Source organism: Engystomops pustulosus, chromosome 4 (genome assembly GCF_040894005.1).
Source record: "Engystomops pustulosus chromosome 4, aEngPut4.maternal, whole genome shotgun sequence".
Lineage (NCBI taxonomy): Eukaryota > Metazoa > Chordata > Amphibia > Anura > Leptodactylidae > Engystomops > Engystomops pustulosus.
The window spans coordinates 108,285,713-108,309,276 of record NC_092414.1 but is presented as its reverse complement, the minus strand read 5'-3'; the positions used below and the strand labels follow the sequence as shown (position 1 = coordinate 108,309,276).

The 23,564-nt window shown below is 40.2% G+C and overlaps 1 protein-coding gene across 2 annotated transcripts in view; it reads left to right on the top strand.

Annotated features, from left to right (window-relative positions):
* The window catches only part of GRM8 (glutamate metabotropic receptor 8), a 682,838-nt gene that overhangs the window by 649,750 nt on the left and 9,524 nt on the right, over positions 1-23,564 (top strand). For both annotated transcript variants that reach the window (XM_072147036.1, XM_072147035.1), the window contains exon 10: positions 15,014-15,260. In XM_072147036.1, the coding sequence (XP_072003137.1) occupies positions 15,014-15,260 (247 nt within the window). The remainder of the gene's footprint in view (positions 1-15,013; positions 15,261-23,564) is intronic.

Below are 23,564 nucleotides of genomic sequence, written 5' to 3'. Positions count from 1 at the left end.
CGACCCCACAAGAAAACGCGGCAAATGCGTTTTTTCACCAATTTCACTGCATTTTGAATTTTGTTCCTGCTTCCCAGTACATGGCATGGAAAAGTAAATACCATCACTATGAAGTACAATTTGCTATTTTACGTGTAAAAAAATATATATAGATTTTTGATTGTGGGAAGTGAAAAATAAAAATGAAAAAACAAAAAAGGACAAGGTCCTTAAAGGCTTATATTAACTGAATTGTAGATATTTGTGATAAATTATTAAATGAGAAAAACTGAAATATTCAGTGAAAGACATATACCATGTAGGAATAAGCATAATAGAAACAGGAAAAAGAAAATGTGGTTAACTACTACTTTAAGGAGAGCAATAAACAAGAAAAATAAGGCATTTAAGTTACTAAAACACAAAAGCTGCAATGAGACATTATGGGATTATAAGGAGAAAAATAAATCCTGTGAAATATTGCACTGGAAATTAAAAATAATCCCAAATTATTTTACAAAAATATAAATAGTAAGAAACTAAAAACGGAGAGTGGGAGCCCTCTGAGGAATAACTTGGAGGTCATGGTGCAGGGGGATGAGGAAAGTCCCATGGGAAATGACATGATGAGGAATACAGGCAGTCCCCGGGTTACATACAAGATAGGGACTGTAGGTTTGTTCTTAAGTTGAATTTGTATGTAAGTCGAAACTGTATATTTTATCATTGTAGGTCCCGACAATTTTTTTTTTTGCCCCAGTGACAATTGGAGTTTCAAATTTTTTTGCTGTAATAGGACCAAGAATTATCAATAAAGCTTCATTGCAGACAATTTTAAGCTGATTATTGCAGTCTGGGACTATATTAAAGCATCCAGAGAGCTTCACCAGAGGTCACAATGGGCAGAGGGGTCTGTCTGTAACTATGGGTTGTCTGTAAGTCGGGTGTCCTTAAGTAGGGGACCGCCTGTAATGTAAATCCTCCATTGAATGTCAGCTGCTTAACATAGGAACAGGCACAGCTCCGCCTGAACACCAATAAAATAGACAAATCCCCAGGCCCTAATGGCAAACACCCTTGGGTGCTACATGAGTTATCTACGCTGATAGACAGACAATGATTTGTAATATTTGAAGATACATCAAAGGGGTATTTCCGTGAAGACGAGTTTCTTATATGTACTCAGGATATTTAAAAAAACACTCTTTATCAGTCCTGCTGTACACAATTTCAGTTGCCCCTAGACACGACCCTGTAACTTCTGGCTTAGGGTCGGGTGACCGCCATCTTGGATTTCTGTGTGAGATTGTGCAAATGAGATTTCTGTCTGTCTCTGTTTTGTGGCTGTAGCCATGCCCCCTGCACGGAGCTCAAAGACACTCACTGATCACATCCTGCCAGGAGATCATGAGCAGAGACACAGGCTGCAAACTACAAGCTTGAAGGAGATAAGGGATCCGGGGGAAGGGGCAGGCAGGCACATATCTGTGAGATGTAGCAGAGGTCACAGTGTAATAGTGTAAAAGTCTGTCAGCTTCTGTGTAATCTCATGCATCTCTGATCTGTCTCATCTCTCTCTCTCTAGTGTCAGTGTGTTAGTATAATGTCAGAAGCCAGATGAAAGTGTATTTACAACTTGTACCCTGATCATCTAACCACATTGTCACCTCACAAAACTAGATGGATAATAATGTGTCTGGTAAGGGAGGCCCAGCCCACACCCTCAGATTTTTCACTGAACAGCCGAGAGAGAGATAGGAGCTAAAACAGCAATAAAACTGAGTAAAATTGTTAAGTAAGGGGTTAAAAGTATCTTTATTGTGTTAACATCACTAGGCGATAGACATGTGAGGATTTTCTTTCATGGGAAAACCCCTTTAATGACAGGTTCTATTCCACAGAACTGGGGCATAGCAAATATGGTGCCAATATTAAAAAAGGGTCAAAAAGTGATCCTGTGAAACTACAGACCTGTGAGTCTAACATTGGTTGTTAGGAAAACATATGAGGGGTTTCTAAGAGATGCTTTCCTGGAGTATCTCACTGTAAGTAACCTTATAACCAAACATCAAACCCATGTGAAGGATTGTTCCTGTCAGACTGATTAGCTTCTACAAGGAGGTAAGTTTTAGACTGGACCTGGGGGAGGCTGTGGATGTTAAGTAGCTGGACTTTTCCAAGGCATTTGATACAGTACTGCATAAAAGGTTAGTACATAAAAGGAAAATGCTGGGACTGGATGAAAACCTGTGTATTTAGGTAAGAAAATGGCCTAGTGATAGAAAACAACTGGTCGCCACTAATGGCACATTGTCAATTTGGGTTCATGTTACCAGTTGAATGCCACAGGGGTCAGTATTTGGATCACTAATTTTTAATATTTTTATTAATGACCTCTTACAAAGACCTCTTACAAAGCAGAATTTCTATATTTGCAGATGATAGTAAGCTCTGTAAAGTAATTAATACATAGGAGTATAGTATAACATTAGAGAAGGATTTGTGGAAACTGGAGGACTGGGCTGACAAATGAGAGATGAGATTTAATGTAGATAAATGACAGGTTATTAGAGATGAGCGAACATGCTCGTCCGAGCTTGATGCTCGGTCGAGCATTAGCGTACTCGAAACTGCTCGTTGCTCGGACGAATACTTCGCCCGCTCGAGAAAATGGCAGCTCCCGCCGTTTTGCTTTTTGGCGGCCAGAAACAGAGCCAATCACAAGCCAGGAGACTCTGCACTCCACACAGCATGACGTGGTACCCTTACACGTCGATAGCAGTGGTTGGCTGGCCAGATCAGGTGACCCTGGGATAGACTAGCCGCTGCCCACGCTGCTCGGATCATTCTGTGTCTGGATGCCGCTAGGGAGAGAGCTGCTGCTGGTCAGGGAAAGCGTTAGGGTGTTCTATTAGCTTACTGTTAGGCAGGAGTGATTCTCCAAGAACCCAACAGCCCTTTTTAGGGCTACAATAACGTTATACTTTTTTTTTTTTATTTGCAGCTAGTACCATATTGTGAGGAATTTGCAGGGGGACTTGCTACCGTTGTGTTTAGCTCTTAGTGACACACATATCCACCTCAAACACCAAAGTGGGAAAATTTATTAGGGGTTTGATTTCAATTAGGCACAGTCTGCCATTTACTTTTTATTTTACGTTTATTTTTTTAATAACTCAGTGTCATCTCATCTTGCATAGTAGTGTGCTTTCATACTTGGCTAGAAAATAGCCATAGGAGAATCCAAACGGCTTACTTACGCCTACAGTAGCGTTATATATATTTGATTTCTGGTTGATCTGCTGGTGGCTGTACTTGCTGCAGTGCATCTACTAGCAAATTGTGAGCAATTTGTAGTGAGACTTGCGACCGCTGTGTTTTGCGCTTAGTGACGCACATATCCATTGCAAAGACCGAAGTGGGAAAATTTATTAGGGGTTGGATTTCAATTAGGCACAGTCTGCCATTTCCTTTTTTATTTTACGTTTATTTTGTTTAATAACTCAGCGTCATCTCATCTGGCATAGTAGTGTGCTTTCATACTTGGCTAGAAAATAGCCATAGGAGAATCCAAACGGCTTACTTACGCCTACAGTAGCGTTATATATATTTGATTTCTGGTTGATCTGCTGGTGGCTGTACTTGCTGCAGTGCATCTACTAGCAAATTGTGAGCAATTTGTAGTGAGACTTGTGACCGCTGTGTTTTGCGCTTAGTGACGCACATATCCATTGCAAAGACCGAAGTGGGAAAATTTATTAGGGGTTGGATTTCAATTAGGCACAGTCTGCCATTTCCTTTTTTATTTTACGTTTATTTTGTTTAATAACTCAGCGTCATCTCATCTGGCATAGTAGTGTGCTTTCATACTTGGCTAGAAAATAGCCATAGGAGAATCCAAACGGCTTACTTACGCCTACAGTAGCGTTATATATATTTGATTTCTGGTTGATCTGCTGGTGGCTGTACTTGCTGCAGTGCATCTACTAGCAAATTGTGAGCAATTTGTAGTGAGACTTGCGACCGCTGTGTTTTGCGCTTAGTGACGCACATATCCATTGCAAAGACCGAAGTGGGAAAATTTATTAGGGGTTGGATTTCAATTAGGCACAGTCTGCCATTTCCTTTTTTATTTTACGTTTATTTTTTTAATAACTCAGCGTCATCTCATCTGGCATAGTAGTGTGCTTTCATACTTGGCTAGAAAATAGCCATAGCAATAGGATAGCATCGTTTGGTTTTAAAAACTAAAAAACACAAAAAAAAAACAAAAAAACACAAAAAAAAGTAAAAAAAAAATTAAAGTTATAACTCTCATTTTAAAAATGTTTAACCCGAGGGCTAGGGGTAGAGGACGAGGGCGGGGACGTGGGCGTCCAACTACTGCAGGGGTCAGAGGCCGTGGTCCTGGGCGGGGTGAGACACCACCTGCTTATGAGGGAGCAGGGGAACGCCGCAGAGCTACACTCCCTAGGTTCATGTCTGAAGTTACTGGGACTCGTGGTAGAGCACTGTTGAGGCCAGAACAGTGCGAGCAGGTGATGTCGTGGATTGCCGACAATGCTTCGAGCAATTTGTCCACCAGTCAGTCTTCCACGCAGTCCACCCATGTCACCGAAATCGGCACTCCTCCAGCTCCTGCACCTCAGCCTCCTCCCCCCCAGTCTGCCCCCTCCCAGGAAAATTTGGCATTTGAACCGGCATACTCTGAGGAACTGTTTTCTGGACCCTTCCCACAGTCACAAACCACTTGTCCGGTTGCTACTGAGCAATTTTCCGATGCCCAGGTTTTCCACCAGTCGCAGTCTGTGGGTGATGATGACCTTCTTGACGTAGTGGAAGAAGTGTCTAAAGAGGTGTCCGACGATGAGGAGACACGGTTGTCAGACAGTGGGGAAGTTGTTGTCAGGGCAGGAAGTCCGAGGGGGGAGCAGACTGAGGGATCGGAGGATGATGAGGTGACAGACCCAAGCTGGGTTGATAGGCCGGGTGAACACAGTGCTTCTGAGACAGAGGAGAGTCCTCGACCAGAACAGGTTGGAAGAGGCAGTGGTGGGGCCAGACGGAGAGGCAGGGCCAGAGCTGGTGCATTAGCGCCAAATGTGTCAACTAGTGAAGCTCCCGTGGCGAGGGCTCCTGCGGCGAGGGCTAGATTTTCAGAAGTCTGGAGGTTCTTTAAGGAAACACCGGATGACCGACGGACTGTGGTGTGCAACATTTGCCAAACCAGGATCAGCAGGGGTTCCACCACTACTAGCTTAACTACCACCAGTATGCGCAGGCATATGAATGCTAAACACCCCACTCAGTGGCAACAAGCCCGTTCACCTCCGGCCGTGCACACCACTGCTCCTTCCCCTGTGTCAGCTGATAGTCAGCCCCCTGCCCAGGACCCTGCCACAAAAACCCCATCGTCGCCTCCACGATCCTCCACAGCATCCACCAGCGTTCAGCTCTCCATACCCCAGACGCTGGAGCGGAAACGCAAATATAGTGCAACCCACCCGCACGCCCAAGCCCTTAATGTCCACATCTCCAGATTGCTTAGCCTGGAGATGCTGCCCTATAGGCTAGTAGAGACCGAGGCCTTTCGCAACCTCATGGCGGCGGCCGCCCCTCGGTATTCGGTCCCCAGCCGCCACTACTTTTCCCGATGTGCCGTCCCAGCCCTGCACCAGCACGTGTCAGACAACATCATCCGTGCCCTGACCAACGCCGTTTCTGACAAGGTCCACCTGACCACGGACACGTGGACGAGTGCTGCCGGGTAGGGCCACTATATATCGCTGACGGCACATTGGGTTAACTTGGTGGAGGCTGGGACCGAGTCTGACCCTGCGGCTGGTCATATACTGCCGACGCCGAGGATTGCGGGGCCTACCTCGGTCCAGGTGTTTCAGGCCTACTATGCCTCCTCCTCCTCCCACCCCTCCTCCACCTCCTCCTCCTCCGAATTACCATCCGTGGGCATGGCGCCATCAGTCGGTAGCTCTAGGCACAGCAGCAGTGCCGTCGCTAAGCGACAGCAGGCGGTGCTCAAACTGCTGAGCCTAGGCGATAAAAGGCACACCGCCCAAGAGCTATTACAGGGCATCACGGCGCAGACTGATCTGTGGCTGGCACCGCTGAACCTGAAGCCAGGCATGGTTGTGTGTGACAACGGCCGTAACCTGGTGGCGGCTCTGCAACTCAGCAGACTGACACATGTGCCATGCCTGGCCCATGTGTTAAATCTGATAGTTCAGCGTTTCCTCAAGACATACCCCAATCTGTCTGATTTGCTCACGAAGGTGCGCCGCATCTGTGCGCATTTCAGGAAGTCCAGCACAGATGCTGCCACTCTCAGGGCAGCGCAGCGCCGCCTCCAACTGCCCGCTCACCGACTGTTGTGCGACGTGCCCACGAGGTGGAATTCAACACTGACCATGTTATCCAGAGTTTACCAGCAGCGCCGAGCGATTGTAGACTGCCAGATGTCAACTTCCACCAGAACTGGTAGTCAGGTCAGTCAGCTTCCTCAAGTCTACAATGAGGAGTGGACGTGGATGTCTGATATCTGTCAGGTGCTGAGTAACTTTGAGGAGTCAACACAGATGGTCAGTGGCGATGCCGCCATCATCAGCCTCACCATCCCGCTGCTTGGCCTGTTGAAAAACTCTCTGATGAGCATGAAGTCGGAAGCTTTGCGCTCGTCACAAGAGACGGGGGAAGAAGATTCCCTTGTTGATAGCCAAAGCACCCTTAGGTCTGTTTCTCGGAGGAGGTGGAGGTGGAGGAGGATGAGGAGGAAGAGGAGGAGAATGTTGGCGAGACACAAGAGGGGACCATTGTTGAGTCCTTCACTGTTCAGCGTGTATGGGCAGAAGAAGAGGAGTTGGAGAAGTTGGAGGAGGAGGAAATGGACAGTCAGGCCAGTGAGGGGAGTGAATTCTTACGCGTTGGTACTCTGGCGCATATGGCAGATTTCATGCTAGGCTGCCTATCCCGTGACCCTCGCGTTCAAAGAATTTATTCCAGCACCGATTACTGGGTGTTCACTCTCCTGGACCCACGGTACAAGCAAAATCTTTCCACTCTCATCCCTGGAGAGGAAAGGAGTGTGAGAATGCATGAATACCAGCAGGCCCTGGTTCACAAGCTGAAACAGTATTTCCCTTCTGACAGCGCTAGCGGCAGAGTGCGTAGTTCTGCGGGACAAGTAGCGAGGGAGAGTAGGCGAGCAGGCAGCTTGTCCAGCACTGGCAAGGGTACGCTTTACAAGGCTTTTGCCAGCTTTATGTCACCCCAGCAAGACACTGTCACCTGTCCCCAGTCTCGGCAGAGTAGGGCTGATCTTTACAGAAAGATGGTGAGGGAGTACGTAGCTGACCATACCATCGTCCTAAATGATCACACAGCTCCCTACAACTACTGGGTTTCAAAGCTGGACATGTGGCACGAACTGGCGCTGTACGCTTTGGAGGTTCTTGCCTGCCCTGCCGCTAGCGTCTTGTCCGAGCGGGTTTTCAGTGCAGCTGGTGGCATCATCACCGATAAGCGTAGACGCCTGTCGACTGACAGCGCTGACAGGCTGACGCTTATTAAGATGAATAAAGCCTGGATTTCTCATAATTTCCAATCTCCACCAGGTGAAGGAAGCTCAACCTGAATAATTTATCCACTCCTCCTCCTCCTCATTTTCCTCCTTCTCCTCCTCTTTGTACAGTAAAGCAGAGGAAACTGGCTATTTTTTGACAGGGCCCACTGGCTCTAGCTATAGTACTTTATGCATTTAATTTTTCTGGAGGGCCACCTACCCGGTCCTCTGTTTTAAACAATTTTTGGGAGTGCCACATACAGGCACTCAATCTATTCAATTTTTCTGGAGGGCCACCTACCTGCTCCTCTGGTTTGAAAAGTTTTTTGGACTGCCACATACAGGCACTCAATCTATTTCATTTTTCTGGAGGGCCACCTACCCGCTCCTCTGGTTTGAAAACTTTTTTGGACTGCCACATACAGGCACTCAATCTATTTCATTTTTCTGGAGGGCCACCTACCTGCTCCTCTGGTTTGAAAACTTTTTTGGACTGCCACATACAGGCACTATCCAAATTAAATTGTCTCCATAGCAGCCTCCACACGTTGTCTCCATTGCTACCTCCAAAAGTCATTCATATAGCTGCCTCCATACATCGTCCCCTTATCAAACGAGGTGTGTCAGGCAGAAATTCGGGTTGTTTTCATGGATTCCACATCAAAGTTGTTAACTTTGTCGCCAATAAATTTCTTGGTAAAACTGATGGAGAAAAAGATTTGGCAGTCGGTGGTGGATAGTACACTCAGTTTTTAATGATCAGAGCCTGGCATTTGCTGCTAAAGCAAATTAAATTATGCATCAAGAGAGGAATATATTCTCATGATAAGGACATAGTTTTGCCCTTATACAAATCATTGATCAGACCAAACATGGAATATTGTGTACAGTTTTGGGCACCAGTGTATAAAAAAGACATAGTAGAACTGGACCGGGTGCATAGGAGAGCAACCAAGATTATTAGGAGAATGGGGGACTAGAATATAATAATAGATTACAAAATTTTTGGATTATTCAGTTTAGAAATAAAACCACTGAGGAGAGACCTCATTACAATGTGCTAATACCTGAATGGGCAGTACAAGGATATATCCAAAGATCATTTTAAACCTGTGGTGCTACCATCACCATAGACAAAGGTTATTTTCTGTGCGAACAGTGAGACAATGATGCTCTCTGCCATAAGATGTTTGATGCTGATAATTTGAACATGTTCATGAGAGGCCTGGATGCCTTTCTGGAGAGCAATAACATTGTATAGGAATAAAACTTTTTGTTAGTAGTTTCTGTTGATCCAGGGAGTTATTCTGACTATTCTGCTTTGGGCCAATTGGCATCAGCTTTGCAGGAGGATTTTTGAATTCTTCTGGATCAACACAATATAATGTATAGGTTGGACTTGAACTAATGTATTTTTCTAGCCTTTTTTTACTATGATACATGGACATAAGTATTCAGACCCTTTGCTTAGTATTGAGTTGAAGCACCTTTAGAGCTAGTACAGCCATGAGTCTTCTTGGGAATGGTGCATAGATAAATTATATGAGACTTGTATTTGATATGCTCCAATGCAAGTGGTTGAGGTTATTTGTAAGTTCTGTAATGTTCATATGTTTTCATATCAAAAATAAAATAAAGCCTTAGAATATCTAAAATGGTATGTTACGCACTATTATATGTCAACAGGACCCTTAAGAGAGGAAAGACTAAAACATCTAAAAGAGAACTGACAATAGAGAAAATGGGCACAAAGGGAGCATGAAACTAAGGACGGCACACTAAAACTATTGGAGGGTTGGAACTAAAACTGTGGGGGGAGGGGGAAATCTCATTATTTAGGGAAGAATTTCCATGTTGGCACATTGGAAAAAATAAAAGGGGTTTTGGGTTTCAGTTTGTGCACTTGGTCTTTAAAAATGTTTCCTCACTGCACTAGTTTATATGGGCATCAAACTGAAGTAGAGGTTCCTAACTAAGGACATGTCCATATTACTCAGATTGGTAAACCTCACTGTTTTCACTGTGTCAGTGCTGCTTGTAGCTAGTGTGGTGTGACCCATACAGGAGCTTCCTTATACTAATCCCTCATTCCACTCGCACAGGAAAAGTCTCAAAAGTAAGCAAAGGTAGAGAGGAGGGACCTAAATGTACAAATGTGAAGGATCAAAGATGGATACCTCTTTAGTCTTCCAAAGCCTTGTGATTAGAGATGAGCGAGCACTAAAATGCTCAGGTGCTCGTTATTCGATACAAACTTTTCCCGATGCTCGGGTGCTCGTATCGAATAACAAACTCCAATTAAAGTCAATGGGAGACCCGAGCATTTTTTCACTGAAAGAAAACATTAAAAGAACAGTGCAGAATAACACATTACAGATGTTTACAGATGTTTTCCTTGTAAGAACACATTGAAATAACACTATTCTTCACATTGCAGGTGTTCGCGCGTGTCTTCCGCTAAGTTAGGAGATGTGCACGAACATCTGGAATGTGAAGAATAGTGTTCTTTCAATGTGTTCTGCACTTAAATGGTCCTGTGTTCACTGTTTTCACAGTTTTTATTCTATTTTTCACATTGCAGGTGTTCGCGCATGTCTTCCGATAAGTTCGGAGACGTGTGCGCACATCTGCAAAGTGAAGAATAGAATAAAAACAGTGAAAGCAGTGAACACAGGACCATTTAAGTGCAGAACACATTGAAAGAACACTATTCTTAACATTCCAGATGTTCGCGCACATCTCCTAACTTAGCGGAAGACGCGCGTGAACACCTGCAAAGTGAAAAATAGTGTTCTTTTACACTAAACATCTGTAATGTGTTATTCTTCACTGTAAACACTGTTCTTCACTGTCTTTTATTAATTTAATGCTCGATCTCGAGCCGGTGAGATACTCGTCCGAGCAACGAGCCGGTCCCAGTATGCTAATACTCGACTGAGCAGCATACTCGGACGAGTATACTCGCTCATCTCTACTTGTGATAGATTTTATACTGCTTTCCAAGCAAAAGCGTAGCAAGCTAATTTTCATTTCAACTGTCTGCCCAGGTGAACTGTATAAAGAAAGCTATTGCATTCATATGCATAAAATTGACAAATAGGAACTTTGCGGCAGATAAATCAGGTCATTTCTTCAGATTTGTAAAGTTTATAAATGATCAAAAATGACTTTTTAAGTTGAATAACATTTTTTTCAGTTACTTTGGAACAAATAGCAAGTCTACAGTGCTATCTCTCTAGTTGGAATATCAAGGTACATTCAGGCTATTAAAATGAACAGGTTTAACTTTGATCTCATATTCTACTTAAGAATACATTGTCATCACAGTGTGTTCTCTGCAGAGAATGAAAAGCGAAATTAGGGCATGCAAATGTATTTTGCTTCAACACACTCTATGGATTATTTCACATTTGATTGATACTTAGGTAAAGTGTATTGAGTGTTATGAAAATGCATTTGATAGCTTATTTTGTGATGGGAATATATTCATTTTCAAGTGCTGCTACATTTCCAAGTAAAGAAATACAATCATATCAGTAAGAAGAATTAAGAGTAGTGTATAATGCTACAGCTCAAAGTAATTTTCAGTGTTTTATTACTATTTCAGTTCATTCAGCTAATTATAATTGGATAAACTTTTGTTTTAGAATTAATTTTAATTGGCTTAACTTTTGGGAAGAATTTCTTATCAACAGAAATATTAAACCAATAATGTTGTACTGTTTCTGTTCTCGCTGATCCAGACATAGAAGTACTGCCAACCACAAAAAGTTATGATCTCCTTTACTAAAATAATAATTTCTAAATATCTTTAGAATAGCAACATCTAGAATCCTTCCCTTAATTGGAAATGACTACACTAAATAAACTAATGAAATGTAATAAAAGATCAGAAAGCTTAAGTCTCTAATGTTTAAAAAACAATCTATGTTTTATTATGTTATGGATTATAATCCATAAATAAGGAATATAAGTCACACATGAATTTACTTCTGAATTTCATACTATATTCCTGTTGCAAATATTCAAGGAAAATTGTGTTGTTAATTTGGTAAATTTTGATAAACAATATTGCTCTCTTTTCTAGAAGCCATGCTGTGGTATATCTACCTCGATTGGTTCTATACAGTGATAGAGATTTTTATCTAGGGCTTAAATCGCCCTTACTTCAGTTGCAAGGTGACTTTCATATTAACCAAGACACACCAGTCTCTTAGAAAATGGAGAAACTAGCCCAGTTTATTAGTGTGCAGTCACATATATCAAACATAAAAGCATCAACTCAACGGGGGCGTGAAAAGGTGATAGAATACTGCAATGCTATTGGCCATAAGGAATATACCCCCATAAATTCACTTTCCCAAAACATGTAGATGAACTTTAAATATTATTTCTCACACCGAGCAATGTCTCCAGGGAGACAGAATGTGTATACTAATTGTCCTTGTGTTAGCTCTGTATAAGAAACAACATGGCCTTTAAGCAGAGAAGCTGCAGAGAGGATAAGATAGCAATAGCAAAGAAACAGTCATTTCTAAACACTTTCACACAAAATGAAGTCTCCAGTCATTTCGATGGCTGTACACAGGTCAACATAATCCTCGGCTAAAACTAAAATGTCCGGTTGATCTCCAAAATGGCACCTGTAGAGGAATATATCTTTAATAGTGATGAGCGAGTATACTCGTCCGAGCTTAATGCTCGGAGTATTAGCATACTCGGACCGGCTCGTTGCTCGGACGAGTATTTGCCCTGCTCGATAACGAGCATTTAATTAAAAAAAAAAAAAGTAAAGAACAGTAAAAAAATACAATTAAAACATTTAATTTAATCATTTAATTGAAGAACACAGTGAAAGAACACTGTGCAGAATAGATTGCAGATGTTCGCGAACATCTGTGATCTGCTCCGGAGACACGCGTGCAGAACGGTGTTCTCCGCAATAGTATTCGAAGAACAATATGTGTAGAGAACAACTTGCAGATGTTGTCAAACATCTGCAAGTTGTTCTTCACACATATTGTTCTTCAAATACTATTGCGGAGAACACCGCTCTGCACGCGTGTCTCCGGAGCAGATGGCAGATGTTCCGGAGACACGCTTGCACGGTGCAATAGTATTTGAAGAACAATATGTGTGAAGAACAACTTGCAGATGTTTGACAACATCTGCAAGTTGTTCTCTACACATATTGTTCTTCGAATACTATTGCGGAGAACACCGTGTCTCCGGAGCAGATCGCAGATGTCCCGGAGATACGCTTGCAGAACGGTGTTCTCCGCAATAGTATTTGAAGAACAATATGTGTGAAGAACAACTTGCAGATGTTTCCAAACATCTGCAAGTTGTTCTTCACACATATTGTTCTTCAAATACTATTGCAGAGAACATCGTTCTGCACGCGTGTCTCCGAACATCTGCAATCTGTTCTGCAGTGTTCTTTCACTCTGTTCTTTTAGTGAAAACATCTGCACTGAACAGTGCTCGTTCAGTTTTTAATTTTACTAAAAAATGCTCGGGTCTCCCATTGATTTCAATGGGGCTCGTTACTCGAAACGAGCACTCGAGCATCAGGAAATGTTCGGCTCGAGTAACGAGTACCCGAGCATTTTAATGCTCCCTCATCTCTAATCTTTAACAGTAGTTTTGATAAGAACACAGGATATACTGTGTACAATGAACGTTTTGTTTTAGGGAAAAAATTATAGTTGTATATCAAGATGTTTTGGACAATTGTGTGCTTCCAACAATGTGGAAATAGTAAGGAGAAGACTCATAAAAGGTCCATAAAAAACATGGAGTAAATTTGGTGTGGAAGAACTTGTCCTGACTTCAATCCCTGGGAACATATTTGGACTAGACAAGAACAGAGGTTGCAACCAGACACCTTTGCCTAACATACCTTTTGGATGCATGGACAAACATTCTTATGGACATACAGGACTCCAAAAGTTTCTACAAAGCTTTCTCAGAAGAGCAGAAGCTGTAGAAGCAAAGGGGATGACTAACTGCATATTAATGCCTTTATTTTTGCAATAGTTACAGCAAGCTAAAGAAATAAGAAGACTTTAGTCAAGAACATATGATGACATTTTTCATTACCATAGTTCATTATTGGACACTGTGAATTATGTCTTATTGTAGAAAAAAAAATCTAAAGTATAAATACCAACCCCAACTGCTTCAGAACCATAATTTTAAGTTGAAAAAGTTGCATGACGAGCAAATGCAGCCTGCCGAGTTGTGCTGTTATTTTGAATAGTTATGAGTTCCTTAGGGGGTAATTATAATATTGTATATGTAATATAAATAATGTTAAAGGAAGATTTCATCCTAATAAGAGATATAGGATCAATTTTTCAGGGTTCCGTTTTGCAGTAAATTATAGTAATTTGCATTTCAGAGTTTCAGTGGACCCAATCTGTAGACAATGTATAATCTCTTGTAGTTAGTGGTACCAACCACAATATAAAGAGAGTACAATATCTATGTTGCAATGGGATCTACTGTATATACTGAAGTATAAGTCGACCCAAGTATAAGCCGAGGCCCCTAATTTTTCCACCAAAGAAAAGCCTGGTAAAACCTATATTTTTTTTACTCAAGTATAAGTTTGGGTTTTCAGCACATTTTTTTGTGCTGAAAAACTAGGCTTATACTCGAGTATATATGGTACTTGTCAAGTAGAACTTGTCAAGTGAATACTATACTAAATACTATACCTAATTTCATTTCCAATGTTCTCCTGATCATTTTCCTCTATTTTTTAGTACTCTGTTAATTTAAAATATATTCTCCTCAGAAGATTTTATCCTTATTTGTTCAACTATCTAAAGAGACCCACCTGCTAAAAAAATTGAAAGGTAACTTATCGTTAGCTAAAGTGAGCTTTTTGGAATACAATCTTCTGGGGACCATATGTCTTCAACAGTTGAATATATTTTAAAAAATTATAATTTCAGGGTGCAACAACAATTGAATGGGTTATTTAATTTCATTATCAGTGATAGGTGTTCTTTAAGTTTGTGACATGCTGTACATTAAATGTTTGGATTACACATAATTCCACCAAAATACTGGCGCACAATTCATTAACCTGAAAAACAAGAGCATAATGAGCTTATAAAAGCGGATTCTTCCAAAGGGGCCATGCACCAGTATGTGAGCATGCTTGGTTTACAATCCTTCATCCTGGTGGTAGATATCCTTTCATGAGAACATGAGCGCTAGGTTCCTCACAAATCATGGAGTCATTGCCTGTACATTGGGGAACCAGGACACAAAAAATATGTCAACGCTAATATGACTGCATATAATGAACTGTATATGTGTGGTTGTTTGAAGTCTTAAGTTATTTAAGTACTTAAAATATCTGCAGCTTCTTTTGTTTTAAATTGTTAAGATACATCTTCTTTCCATCTAATTACTGATTATCTTCTTCTTGTTTTCTTGCTCCAGATGTATATCCAGACCACTACACTAACAGTATCCATGAGTTTAAGTGCATCTGTATCTCTGGGAATGCTCTACATGCCCAAGGTTTACATTATCATTTTCCACCCAGAGCAAAATGTTCAAAAACGAAAGAGGAGCTTCAAGGCTGTTGTGACAGCTGCCACCATGCAAAGTAAGCTGATCCAAAAAGGGAATGACAGGCCCAATGGTGAAGTCAAAACGGAACTCTGTGAAAGTCTTGAAACCAACAGTAAGTATCTTCAAAACTGTTCTCTCTAATTATGATTCACACAATGTCCGCATCCTGTTAGGCATTAACTTTATTTTTCACTAAGGATCAGAGCCTGGAAGTAAGCTTTAGCATGGAAAACACAATCATAGGAACAATGTGATTATGCCCTTTACTAGAATGATACAAACATTTATTTTACAAAAAACAGTACTTTGGAAAATCCTATCCAGTTAGCAGGCAGTGTGTTACAGTAGTATTTGAGCAGATAGGTAATTTGGGGGGAGGGGGAAGGTAAATTCTCTGTTTGGTTTCTTTGGTTTACTATTTTTGAGCTCTTATTTCTCAGTTGACATTGCTCTAACGGAATAACAGGCGGCAGCCGCCTAGTGCTGACTATATTGTGACTATAGGGGGATTGCAGTGGACCAGTCTCTCCTTCTTCTTTACACTGTGGAGAGCGGTTTAATACTTAGGCACTGTACTTTTGTACTGATTATAGACATTTCTCAGAACTTTGCATCAACTAAGAATGTATATTATTTGATGTTATCATGCATTAAGTTGCATTCAGATAAAAGTAAAGTACAATCTAAGGGTAATTGATTTTAAGTAGAATCTGTCTACCAGGTTACATTTAACTTAACATACTTTTTTACTTTGTATTAAAGTACCCTGAATCATACAAATATATATTGCTTGTTAACAGTGGCGTAACTTGAAGCTGATGGGCCCCAGGACAAAGTCAGTGCCAGGCCCCCGACTATAATGTATGTTTTATAGTACTAGTTTTTTCATATGGGAAAGTGACACCTTATGGGACCCCTAAGCCTATTGGGCCCGGTTGTGACCGCACCCTCTGCACCCCCTTAAGTTATACCCCTGCTTGTTAAATCTGTATCCTGAAAGAAAAAAAAACTGCATTTTTAGATGTATGGTCATAACAAGGAGGAATAGACTTTTTTAAAAGCATTTTGACTTTTTTCTATGTAATTTCGAAAATGATAGAGAATGCTTGAACAAGATGCATGAATAAAAAAGGGAAATGTAAAAATGTAATTAGAAGCACATATAACGTATGAAAATACTGACATTTAAATGTGTTTTATGTGTCTTTTTCACACATTTTAAGATACTAGAATATGACTCCTTATAAAGTAGGTCTTAGGATGGTTTACATTTTTCTAGGGCAGTGTTCACCAATTGGAGGTGTCCGAGAAAATTAATTGATAGTTGGCTCACCTCACAAACCATCTGCACTGATCCAAAGTGATTATTCAGTTAATAAATTGTAAATTGTTCACCCTCTTTGATCTCATATGATTTAAACTTGGCAGGCGGTAAAAACACTGTGTATATGAATTCCAAACACGTCACGCTGAAAATTTTCTAAGGTTAGACAGTCTTGTATTGTAGAAGAATAAAGGTATGCAGATAAAATAATGGGCACAGCTTCTGGTTGTGCTTGTGAGCGTTTGATCAATTCTGTGCTTAGAGTTTAGGATGTACATACAATAGGGAAGGCATTTTGGATGTTAAAATATGTATGGTGCAGTCTCACTCATCGACAGTACTTGCAATCTTACTTTTACTAGAAATAAACCTTTCAAATAACTATAGAGCCCAGAAGATAGTAAAATATAAAGATCTACAAGTATCAGTCTATATGCAACTTCATATATTGTACAATATTACATACATTACCATTATGTTTTTATCTGTTTCTACTTTATATGGTTACATAATAATCTGAGCTATTAGTGTTAGTTACCTGTATATGTGTGTTTCAGTGTTCAGAGTTAAATTTCTAAAAAATCATTAGAGATGACTTCATATACTATACTTCTTGAATCCCAGAGGGAAGCTAAAATGATGAAATTACTTGTTCCATTAGAAAGTTAATGAATGTCCTACCTTTGAATCCTTATATGTCTTGTGGTGGTTGCAATGTGTCAGATAAAACAAGCACTTGATATTCTTTAACAGTTTTCACACAATGTTTTTAGGTGAGATCCAGGCAGAAAAGGAAGTTGGTCCTCCCACAGGCAGAGAAAAGAAACTGCAGCATAAGGCATATATATCAAACCTTACAACTTTTGGGCTAGGGAAAGAAGGCCAAAAAGTCCCTCCTTTTTTCCTAAACCACACTCATGACCTTAATGGTCCCCACATAGTATAATGCCGCCTTCCTGTGGCCAACCCCACTATGGACCTAACTAGTACCCCCTTATGAACTCAGCAACATATAATGCCCCCTCTTCATTTTATCCTCCTTTTACCTTTGGTCCTCTACTTTCATTTATCTCCCAAACTTATAGTGCCCTAGCTTGTGTATTCCTACCCCCCTCCCCTCACCCCCTCATATTGTGGTACCTGTCCTCTATCCTCATCATATTGTAGCCCCTGAACTCCATCTCCCTTATATTGTGGTCTCCTGTCCTCCCTCACATTGTGGCCCCCTGTCCCCCATCTTCCTTATATTGTAGCCTTCTGTCCTCTATACTCATCATTTTGTGACCTAATGTCCTCCATCCTCCACATATTGTGGCCTCTGTCCTCCATCCTGCTCATATTGTAGCCTCTGTACTCCATCCCCCTTATATTGTGGCCTCCTATACTTAACCCTCCTCATAATATGTCTCCCTGTCCTCCATAACTCTCATATTGTGGCCCATGTCCTTCATCCTCCCCCTACTGTTTTCCCTCTCCTCTTCAATCCTTATATCAGGACCCCCTCTCCCCCTCCTGTTGCTGGTGGTATTAAACATAAAATTAACCTTTACTTACCTTTCCCTCTTTCCCTGCCTAGGGGAGGAGCTGCCGCCTCACATGTCTGCTGAAAAAAATTAAGTTAACATGTGAGGAGGTAAGAGGAAGCCAATCCGGCCTGCTCCTAGTCCCAATGCCTTGGTGGCACTATAACTGTAGAGTATGGAATGAAGCGAAGGCAGGGTAAAGTGGGGTCCTGTAGGGCATGGTGAAAACAATCATATGTATATATGTATATTTTTCATGGTCAATATGGTACATATATGCGGTATGTATTTCAGAATTGCAGTATTATAATAGCCTGGCATGTGCCTAATGCTCTTACAGCTATTGCTTATTTATTCCATCATTTACAATTAGCAAAGTTTTCGGCCCATTTATTTGCAGTTGACTGAAGGCTTTAGTCGGAGCGTTCTGTGAGTATAGTGTTCACGTAACATTCTTTACAAAGGTAGGAGCTGACAGTGCAACAATGCTAATTGCAAGGCTGGCATAAAGAATTCCGTAATGGGTTTTTTAATACATTTTACATCATTGTTGGGTATTAAAAAGTAAATGTCGGTTAACAGCTATGAGACTAGGACAGGCTAGGCCTATTTTGGTGTTTAGGAAAGATCAGTTTTTTTTTCATTTTTTCATGCTCAAAATAGTGATTAGTATATTCCAGTGGCTTAATTTTTAGGGTAAAATAGCATAATGTAAATATTTTATTAACCTTTCCCTTCAGTAAAACAGAATAAAACCGCTATCCACTACTAGGTTTTTATTAAAACGTTTATTTTTGCAGTTCACTGTTAAGTATAAAATTATTTTGTAGGTTAGTATGATTAAGCAGATACCAAACATGAGCACGTTCTCTTATATTTTACTACGTTATCAAATAAAACTATTTTTTGAGGAAATCTCATTTGCTTATGTGTTGTCACATTCTATATGGTATTACCTTGTTATTCCTTCACAAGAGCATTATTAGGGTTTGTTTATTACAGAATAAGATACTGGCGGTCTCAATTTGAATGTGTATGTAATTCGGAACTGCTATATTTTATCATTCTAACTTCAGACAAAATTTTTTTTGTTCCAGTGAAAATTGGATTTTCAAAATTTTGGGAACAAGGATTATAAATAAAGCTTCATTACAGACAACTTACTGTACAGCTGATCATTGCAGCTTGGGACTGAGGTCCAGAGAGCTTCATGAGAGGTCACAGGGGACAGAGAGTTCTGTCTGTGCCTAGAGATTGTCTGTAAATTGGTACTTTTTGGGGGTATATGGAACTTTTTGAACATTTTTTATTGCATTTTTTGGGGGGGACAGTAGGCCGAAATATCAATTTTAAAACAGACTTTTATTTTTAATACCCTTCACCATATGGGTACAATAACAAAATATCCTCCTAGCCAAGGTCACAACGGATGCACTAATACCCATTTTGTGGAGGGTTATTTATTTCATTTGTCACATTAGATAATTATGTGGTAGGAAAGGACAATTTTTGAGGTGTATTTATTGTTCTGATTTATTTATTAAGAACCTTTATTTTAACTTAATTTATAGTGTTCCAACTGCCCTTTCACTTGGGATACCATGACAATGAACAACAATATTGCATCAGGCATTTCAGTACTGCAATGTATTGTATCTGTCAGTATTTCACTGACCACTATTTCACTATTTGTCCAAGTCTTAGACTGGACCTAATAAGCTTCCATAGCTGGCAATCTTGGAGGTCTTCTTTAGACTTCTGGCTGCTATGGCAACCTCCTGGCACTCCTGGATGCGGGAGACCAAGGGGGTTACAGAGTGAACTCTTTAGCTGCTGTGATTAAGCTTGGGTGTAATAGCCAGTCTTCTCCTACTGATCTTGCTGACACTCTTACAGTACCAGCGTGACCATGAGGACTAGAATCCTTGTGTGTCAAGACATTACAAATTTGTTAACCGGTTTAACTTAAATAACTTTTAAAAAAAAGCTACATAACCTTTTGTCACTAATCCAGCTACTATGTCTCTACTCTATTGATAATATACTCATAGCAGATTGAAAATGATTGTATTCACCATTGATATATTTTGGGGGATTTTATAGTTTTGTTAGTCACCTATTATAGCAATTGTATTGCTTTTATCTGATGGGAACTAAATCTACACCGATTCCTGAATGAAAATAGATACTACAGACTTTGAGTAGTATATCTACAGTGTATTTGCTCATGTATGTACATTTCCGAAAGATACTATCATTGCATAAACAAGGCCATTATCATCATTTTTATTGAATCCTCCAAAGCTGTAATGATAACCTGCAGATTTTAGGGTCAAATGTTAATGCTATCGTTTATGAATTATTCATCAGATGTGTTGTAGAGTTCATATAGTTCATAGCCATACTGTGCAATGTACATCAGAAGCAGAAGCTTTAGACTAAGATTTATCTGTATATATAATATTACATAGTAGTACCTTTTCCACGTGTTATGCACTGAATATCAGTGTACTAACTCTACCACCACTACAGTAAGGGTTCCCAAATTTTAGAATTTCAATATACTGTACATTTTATTCCAAAGATCATATCTCATTAAAAGCCACTGAAATGAATGTATGGTGTTTTAGCTGTTTCTTGTTAAAATATGTGCTGCATTTTACCATTAATAGAACACATCTGCAGACCTCTAATGAGATTTATTTTTTTTAAATGTAAGATATAACGTTGTCGATTCTGGCAATTTTCTCCGGATGTCTACATTATGTGCTTGTCTTCAAGTAAGCACTACAGATAAAATATTTGTAATGAGCAATGCTTCATTGTTCACACACATGAATAGCACACAGATGAGTATCAAAAGAGCAGTACAATCACAAAAATATACAAAAAGGAAAATGGGAACACCCAGAGATTAAAATGAAATAATGTGTACTTTTATTACCGCATTAAAACGTATTGGTCACCCTCCCCCCCCCAAAAAAAAAATTAAATATATATATATATATATATATGTAAAACTAAAATACCACATCCTACATCTGAATGAACAAAATATACTACTTGTATTTCTTCATTCATTACGTGGTGGAATGTCTTGAGATTGCATTGAATGTAGTATGTGTGGCCTTCACATACTTGTATGACCTACAACACCTGGACATGAGGTGGCAGATGAGGTGAGGTGGCAGATGTTCTACTGAGGGATCTCTTACCCAACCTACATTTAAGCATCCTGGACAGACTGTGGAGTAAATTGGCATTGGTGGATGGAACAAGACATGATGTCACAGATGTGTTCAATTGGCTTAAAGTCTGGGGAAAGAGCAGGCCTGTCCTTAGCATTAGTAGAAGAGAGAAAAACTCTAGCAAAGAAGACTCCAAATATAGAAAACATATTTTAGGTTGAAAACAGTTTTTTTCCATCATAGCAAAAACATTGAGGATCCAGGAAAGATTTTGGATTCTACTATGGACTTATAATGACCTCTGCTCAGAGTTCTTCTCCGTGCAAAGATCGCATACAGCTTTCAGGAATTGGGTGAACTGATATTGTTTAATTACTTTTGCTTAATACACATCAGTGCTTTCATTAAGAAGGAACTGCTGACATGCTACAGCCACATGAAGCCTGGAATTGTCATGCATTAGAAGGAACCCAGGGCCCACTATGGTCTCACAATGGGTCAGAGGACGTCATCCCGGTAACTAATAATAGTCAGGGTACCTCTGGCTAGCACATGGAGGGCTGTGTGGCCCTCAAAACAAACGCTTCCCCAAAGCATTACTGACCAACTGCCAAACCAGACATTCTGGAGGATGCTACATGGAGCAGTACGTGCTCTGTCTGTTGGACTGTAAGAACAAAACTGAATTGTAAACTACACTTGTGTTTCTAACGCTTTACACACACCCATGGCATTCTGGAGGTCATTTTGCAGGGCTCTGCTCCTTCTTGCACAAAAGCAGAGATAGTGGTACAGCTCATGGGTTGTTGCCCTCCTACTGTACCTTCCATGTCTCCTAGTGTACTGTCCTGTCTTCTAGTATCTGCTCCATGCACTTGACACTGTCTGCTAACAGACACATAACTTAAAGCAATATTTTGTTTTCACAAAGCAATAGCTTTTGGGATGTAGAACAATATTTGCTATTATCTTGATTACCTAAGTGTAGCAGTTTATTTGCTATCCTCTCCAGTTTAGCCAAGTCTTGCTGTAGCTGTATCTCCTGGCTATGCTGATAATCCACATGAAACCATCCTATAAACAACTTTATGTATTCACGGAGAGGAATAGGCTTCTGCTCCCTGCTCACTCTGGAGGGAGGTTGTGTGACAGAGCCCTCTTTATGCAGCTGATAAGAAAGCTGTGTATGCTGTTCTCCGTGTGTAAGTTTCCTACATAGTGAGGTAAAATTTCTCCCCCTCACTCCTCTGAAGCAACTCTGCCCCACCATGTGCTTTCTGCACACTCTATAAAAGAGGGAGCTGTGTTGGTGCTCTCAAAGCACAGACTGTAAACTGTTTCACTGCTCCATTCTACTACTTATTACATTCTACTGTGTGATGAAGGCTGCCAGGAAAGTCACTTCATAACATCCTGTATGTACACGGTGCACTGTTCAATGGATTTATTTGTAGTTCTCAATGGTGTTCATGCTAAATTACTTACTTTAGAGAAAAATGCATCATAGGAACTGTGGCAGCAGACATTTGACTCAGCTTCAGGGCAGATACAGGAAGAAGTCTCTAACTACTTCACTGCAGCTGAGAAACATTTTTTATATATTTCTTCAGAACAGAAAATACCATTGATCTTAAAAAAAGGGCGAACAGAACAATGTGGGCATAATTCTGTTTGTTTTTAAAGAGGGAATCACATATGACAATTTGGTTAAAATAATTGTGTCATCACGTTTTAATCAAGAAGGATGTGAACAGATAAACGGTACTTGGTCACCACCTATAGAGAATTTCTACCGGTTGTCTATTCCATTTATACATCAGCAGAAGGAGTCGTTTATTCAGTATATCAGTGTTGATTCATAACTGGCCAATTTGATTTTACAGAACTGTGATTGACTTGGAGTTACACTGTGTCTAAATGTACCCATTATTTTTTTTTTGAGCCATATTCTCATTAAGCATCAGTAATTTGTATATCAGGACTGTTTCTTTCATCAATGTACTGAATAGTGGCATGTGTTCTTTAAGCTATAATAATGTATAATTTATGAAACAGATGTTCCCTGCACAAAATATGCTATCTTAAGCTTATGAGCACAGTGTGACATTCTATGTGGGATATAGATGTAATTAAATATATATATGAGCTCATCAAGGGAAAGCTTTTATAGTGGCATCTTTTAGATTTATAACAAATGTCATTGAAGTTCGCACCCAGTTGTACAAGTTTCTATTTTTACTGCTTCAAGTGACAAAATAATCAATTGGTAGCAGATTAACAATTTAATATTTGAATTACGATTGATTGTTTCCCCTAATGAAGGTGTTACAGTATCTTACAATATTCTTGTTGCTTACATTGCATTACCATGATTGCAAAAT